Raw genomic sequence first — 6,921 nt, 5'->3', positions numbered from 1 at the left:
ACTTATTTTAGTCTGAAAACTCTTACCTCAACCCTGCTCCTCTCACACCAGCTAAGACCATCCATGCTGCAAAGTGAGCACAAAGAAAGGAGTTTGAACAAATTGGAGATTAGGGCCTGGTTATCAAAGTAGATTTATTGTGCCTTGTTCGAGCAAGGGATGAAAATACCCTGTGGGCAAGGAGCAGGGTCATGGGACTTCCAAAAGGATTACCTTGAACTAGAGTCATGAGACTTGGGCTAACAAAGAGCCTGCTCACATGCTCATCATATTAACTGGCCCACATAAAGTGAAGAAGTTTCATGTGTTGTGGGATTCATTGAGACCAGTGGACTGGGAGAGCACCACTGGGAGAGAGAGCTCTGTGGGACGAGGGCTGCAGACCTCCTTGTACGTCCACTAAGGCTTAATCCCCACCGGCTCTGGGGTTAGGACTCTCGCGGTTCTGATGGAAGATCGTATGTAAGTGGACCTATATTCCATAGATGACACTATTTAAAGATGATGCTCTTTAAATCTCATTTCGTTAAAGAAGGACCATATGGCAGGATTAATACTAGATTTGTGTAATCACAAATAGTGGCATATGGTGAGATGATATTAGTTAGACAAGATCCATGCTGAGATGTGAATTCAGAGACAGCGAATGTAAATGTGAGCATAACTGTATCACTATATAGTTATTATTATATTAACTACAGTACATTTAACGTTATAAGGCAGAGCCTTGCTCTACTTGACAGTGAGCCTGCTGAACCATTACAAATCTTATTTTAAAATGATCAGTGATAGCTGCTTTGAGCATTGCACTTTTGGAAATAATAATCAATATGCCAGTTATATGTTTGTATTGATAATTACTAGTGCATGAGAATAGGGTATTCAATTTTAAGGATTTATTTGTGTGTGTGTGTGTGTGTGTGTGTGTGTGTGTGTGTGTGTGTGTGTGTGTGTGTGTGTGTGTGTGTGTGTGTGTGTGTGTGTGTGTGTGTGTGTGTGTGTGTGTGTGTGTGTGTGTGTGTGTGTGTATGTATGTATGTATATATATATATATATATATATATATATATATATATATTCAATTTATTAAGAATAACATACCATCTACTCTACTCTGAGTTTTAACTTTTCCCCCCATAATCTAGTCATAGGCCTCTAATTAACTAGCATAGAATTGTTAACAAATAAAGTCTTTAGATTGAATAGGTTCTATTAATATTCATCATTTTAAATAGAAGATAACAAGTTGTTATTGGCCATAATAAGTGTTATGGTCCAAGAGAGAACAGTTGGTGCACTGTGTGACATTGCTCATCATGGGTACTGCATACTTGTGATTCCTGGTCACAAGACCTGATTCTAGTTCATCCACTGCATTGTATTTACGCCCATCATTATTGTGAAGCATAAACATAAAGTGCAATAGCGGTGTTTATATAACAAACTGAATTATGGGGCAAATCTAATTTGGGTCAAGGCTTTTTTTCCTCTATAATTTACCAGTGTCTTCTGGTAAAAGATCTGCTTCCAAAACTTGGGATTTAATTGGGCCTCCACCATCGACAATGGCCCTCAGACAAACTTTGCTTTCAGCTCAGGTTATTTTTGCTCAGCACTGGAAACAGATCAGACAGCTATCGGAGCAGGATGTGATGTAGTGAGTGGGCACGCTACTTTTGTGTGATGTACTTCTGAGAATCAAACAGACAATAAAAGATGTTCCACAACACAGATCTGTTATTCAGCTTCAGCTAGCAGTATGCACTAATGACATGTTATGAGTGAAATCAATCTTTCATCTTGTTAACCTCGTTCCATCATGTTCAAACCAGCCTAATCTATCCAATAAACTCTGTGAGGTTTGTTTTTGCACTTTGTTTTCTTCTAGCCGGGAATTGGGACGGAACTGCAATTTTGATCATGAGTAATTGTGATACTAAATGTTTCAGTTGTCCTAAAAGTCTGTAGGGATGATCTACCTTAAACCACTGTGTGGTAAATTCACTGACAGTAGTAGATATCAGTTAACACATTGGAACCTTCTCTTTTACAGGTAAACAGAGCTTGGATAGAGAGGACATTTTACAAAAGAGAATGTGTCCACGCATTGCCCAGCAAGGACCCGACCAGGTAATTTCAAAGTATTTCTCTGTCTTCCTCCTATGGTAAAATACAGTATGATTAGATACATCACGCCATGTGCTTGTAGAGTATGGGGCAAACAGCAGTTACCTCCTCCTCAAGATATCTTCAGTATAAATTACATTTAAGTTAAAAGTAACCTTCTTGGATATCCACCAGCTATTTTAAGCTGATGCTCAAATTCAACCCATGAATTCTACTTTTCAAATGTACATCAACAATAAATGCTTTGTATGTCTCTGTGCTGTGTTATATGATACAACATTTGGTTTTTGAGGACAAGAATAGTTACACGACTCTTAACAGACAGAGTTAAACAGATCCTGACTATGCTGAGTGAGAATTGTCACTTAAACATGTATATCTCTCTGAAACATAGGGCATAATAACAACATCATAATAACATAGTAGCATTGCCATGGTTATTATCTACATATATTATGGATTACTTGTGGTTTTAGGTTAAAATGAGGAATTTCTTATAGTATAATATAGTGCCTGAATATCATCCCTTGGGTGCTGAAACTAGGGCTGAAGGTTGCCAGGGAGAGCAGCCATGTGTGCATGGAGGCACGTATTTTCCAGAGACGCCCACAGGCATGAAAGAGCCTGGGCCATCTGGGTAACGAGGACAGGAGACAGCCCCTGCAAAGACACAAACAATCAGTGTTTGATCTGTGTCATTCACTTCTAATTTACTTGAGGCCACAGAGTGGCGCCGTGCTTGGGACTTTCTATAAAGAATCAATACGCTTTTATGAGTAGAGCTCAGAAATCTGGCACTAAGTTTGTTTGTGTCACACAGCATGTCCCCCTGAACATGCCCTGTGACTGAGTGGCTCTCTGTGTGTAAAATGACGGCCTGTTCCGTGTTCCACGTAGATGTGCCTGTGGCCAGTTAACAGCGCTGCATTTGAAAAGTGGCGAGGAGAACCAGCTGGTGCCCCACGACCCCCAGGAGAAGTGGTCCGTGGCCAAACACACTCGGACCTATCCAACAGATTCCTACGGTACCATCGAGTTCCAAGGTGGTGGATTCGTCAACAAGGCCATGGTATGTTTCACCTCTGACCTGCTGATCACTGTTTGTGTACCCTGTGATTTGGGATTGATAGCTGGTAGCGCAGTGAGAATTGATAGCTTAATAAACACATCACTGCATGTATGTTGTCAGTTCACACGTTTCACTTGTCTTTCTCAGTACATCCGAGTGACCTATGACTGCAAACCTGACAACTTGCTCCATTTGATGGTGAAGGACTGGCAACTGGAACTGCCCACCTTGCTCATCTCTGTGCATGGCGGCCTTCAGAACTTTGACCTCCAGCCGAAACTAAAGCAGGTGTTTGGGAAGGGCTTGATCAAAGCTGCGGTCACCACTGGGGCCTGGATCTTCACGGGTGGAGTCAACACTGGTGAGACCCTAACCATTTACAGTTCAGGGACAGTTCTGTGTTTACTTAACAAATCACAATCTATGTTATTAGAAGATTACTTTCCCCCCCTAAACACTCATTTCATAATGCCCATTCTGCAATTCACAAGAGGAGATTTGAACAAACCAGGGGCACGGGTTTAGGTGCTATAATTAGAGCATTTGAGGGAAAATGTCTCTCAAATGCTAGCCTGTGTGGATTTTGCATGCACACAGTAGCCACGCTGTGTCCCATGATGCTGCCCCATTGAGGCACAAAAGAATGATTAGTCACGCTAGCATGTTTGGGTCATTTGATTCCAGGAGTGATCCGTCATGTGGGGGATGCATTGAAGGACCACTCATCCAAGTCCCGGGGGAAGGTGTGTGCTATAGGAATCGCTCCTTGGGGGATCCTGGAGAACAAAGAAGACCTCATTGGAAAAGATGTAATGATATGTGCCTCCGCATTCCACCAATTTTGCAAGACAAACATTGTTTCATACGATACTTGATTATTCAGTACACTAAATAAGTGCTTCTTCTTATTCCAGGTGACCAAACCCTACCAGACAATGTCCAACCCCCTGAGCAAACTGGCTGTGCTTAACAACAGCCACTCCCACTTCATCCTGGCCGACAACGGCACCTCTGGAAAGTATGGCTCAGAGGTCAAACTACGTCGGCAGCTGGAGAAACACATGACCATGCAGAAGATCAATACACGTAAGTCACACAGTGGGTATGGCAGTACCCGCCACCCCTCCCATAATATGTCTTGAGTGGGACCTGGAGTCCGACTGCCTAGTCTCTCTCCCCTGTGGACGTGTGGATGGAGAGCATCTCTGTGACCTGTGGGTTTCCCTTTGTCATCCTATGCCTGGAGCTCGTGATAAGGCAGGGACAGCAAAGGGATGCTCAGCTGTCACCACTGACTTCACTGTCTGACGCCACTCTTGTGGTGAAGTCTGTTATTACAGCAACATTACATCAAAGACGTTCTCCATGATCACCCTATCATCTTCCTAAATTCTGTGCTGTGCTTTTATAAGAGTCAGTAATATATGGATGGATGGATGGATGGATAAATGTGCGGAGAGGCGGATGTACAGGTGGATTGATGGGTGATACAGTAAATAACGACCACTCCCCACGTGTGTTTCAGGTCTGGGCCAAGGGGTCCCTCTTGTGTGTCTGATCGTGGAGGGAGGGCCCAACGTCATCTCTATTACCTTGGAGAGCCTGAGGGAGGAGCCTCCAGTTCCTGTGGTGATCTGTGACGGCAGCGGCCGTGCTTCTGACATCCTTTCCTTCGCACACAAGTTCTCAGAGGATGGAGGGTAAGACCCATTCTCTCACTGAACCACCAGCTGTAGTGCTACACTACATACTGTTAATTCAACAACTACAACTGTTAATGTAAACAAATGGACCCTTACGGGTTGTACACCGTCTGACTTACAAATGGATTTAATTTAACATGTCGTCACCAATCTGTCCTTCCAGCTACATGAGTGACGACGTCAGAGACCAGCTCATGGTGACAATTCAAAAGACCTTCAACTACAACAAGCACCAATCACAGCAGATCCTGGCCATGGTCCTGGAATGTATGAAGAAAAGAGAGCTGGTGAGTAGAGGAATGAATCCAAATGAAATATATGAATCCTCCTAAAGGATGTGTACATTCCTAGGACCGTATCTCCATGCTGCTAATGTCTCACAATTATTCACCTATGAAAAATCCTCATACTGTACTGTATGTGACCGATATGTCAATAAATGAATAAATATTTTCAATTGCAAATCATTCATTCTCCATTGTCATTCATTTTTCAACTCACTCATCTGTGTATTGATGCTGACCCCATCGAATAAACATATTCCTACACCACCTGCTTGTCATTCCTCCTACTCACGTTGGTCATGTGTGCTCCATCACGTAATCCAGGATATCCACAGCTTCTAAGCATCACACTCAATCCCTCCATCAACCCTAATGTGTTTTACAAACACCCTTTAAAGTGGCGGTGGACAGCCGACTCTACAGTGTTTACAGCGTGTTCACAAACGTGCAATCAGCGCGACCAAATGCTCTCGGGTGAAACACTGAGCCATTAGGTGTCTTCAACAGATTGCAGATTACCCTTCAAAGTGGTTCCCATAAGTGTTTGCACGAGAAACACGTGATGCATAAATAGCAGTACTATTTATGCATCCACTGCAGATTTCTCTTGGGGTATAAGTGATGTGATTAGTACTATGTAATGCCCGCTCCAGGTAATCTGCAGACGCCATACATCTGGGCGGGAGAGATCATTGCACAGAGCCACCTGTTTTAGCGGTCCATTACTTCATCCACCGTTAGTGGTCTGCACAACACAGATGGAGAAGAGGATCCATCTTCGTAATCCTCAGGGTCATCTCTCTACTCCATGCTCATTCTCACTCACTTTTTTTTTGCTGCCAGAGTGGTATCATTTCAACAGAATGTCTGTATCTTCTGTTCGTATACTGCATTACACTGCTAATGCTCCAAACACAGTGCTGTGCACATTTGGATAGACAATGTTTTTTAAGACCGTACAGCAGGGAGCTTTTTTCTGTGCCATTTTACTTTCCACTGATACCCAACTCAGACAATGTGACAGGTCATCCAAGTTTCTGAGCCAGCTCTGTCTGGCTAAGTAGGCAATTCATGGCCCGTAAAAACTGCCGTGACTAAACTACAGGTGATTCAGTGTCACTGTCTAGCTCCCACATAATCCTTTCATCCTAAGTGCATTCCATGTGAACAGCTGGGGCAACCAAATGAACGGCCTCATTCAAAGGGTCGCATTTTGCACCGATCTACTGCTCTGGAGCATTTAACTTAATTACTGGCTCATCCTCGCACAAGCCTCTCTACTGGGGGGGAAAACAGCACTGTGTTCACACTGGTACTGTCTGCAAGATCACCACAAGTTTTCAGTTCAATTGCTTTATGTGGAGGCATAGGGTGCTCATTATTAACGCATCCCGAGACCAGCTCAGAGATCTCTGGCCTGACGCCACACATTCATGCCAACATAATCCCATTTAGCCGTGGCTGCTCATGTGACATAGTGACAGGCCAGTCAGTGTAATTGCATTTGATATAGTCCACGGCTGCAACAAGGCAAGTCCTATCACTCCATGAAGGAGCCAAACATACTTGTATGGTCCGTCACAGAGAGTTGCAATTGAGCTACCTAACCATGTGAAGTGCATTAATGTACAAATTAATGAATATGTTAAGTCAGTAGTTCTCAAAGTGGGGCCCGGGGACTTCCAAGTGTCCTTGAGGGGGTTCCAGGGGGTCCCCAGCAAAATTAGTTAATATAGCT

The 6,921-nt window shown here is 43.4% G+C and overlaps 1 protein-coding gene and 1 long non-coding RNA gene across 2 annotated transcripts; both read left to right on the top strand.

Moving 5' to 3' along the window:
- Nucleotides 1-328: 328 nt before the first annotated feature.
- On the top strand, nucleotides 329-3,058 carry LOC311047274. Its single transcript, XR_014600956.1, has 3 exons — nucleotides 329-462; nucleotides 2,054-2,130; nucleotides 3,025-3,058. It is a non-coding gene; the product is annotated as an uncharacterized lncRNA (long non-coding RNA).
- Nucleotides 3,059-3,072: 14 nt separating this feature from the next.
- Nucleotides 3,073-4,900, top strand: trpm1b (transient receptor potential cation channel, subfamily M, member 1b; the record flags this gene model as incomplete). The annotated part of the gene is made up of 5 exons (XM_084059927.1): nucleotides 3,073-3,196; nucleotides 3,344-3,557; nucleotides 3,881-4,005; nucleotides 4,111-4,282; nucleotides 4,722-4,900. Exons 1-5 carry the CDS (start codon nucleotides 3,194-3,196, stop codon nucleotides 4,898-4,900), a joined length of 693 nt encoding a protein of 230 aa, XP_083916053.1. The 5' UTR covers nucleotides 3,073-3,193.
- Nucleotides 4,901-6,921: the final 2,021 nt, after the last annotated feature.

The sequence above is a fragment of the Gymnoscopelus microlampas genome (genome assembly GCF_963454915.1).
Source record: "Gymnoscopelus microlampas genome assembly, chromosome: 6".
Lineage (NCBI taxonomy): Eukaryota > Metazoa > Chordata > Actinopteri > Myctophiformes > Myctophidae > Gymnoscopelus > Gymnoscopelus microlampas.
Note: the sequence above shows the minus strand (reverse complement) of the source record. Positions and strands in the feature narration are given on the sequence as shown.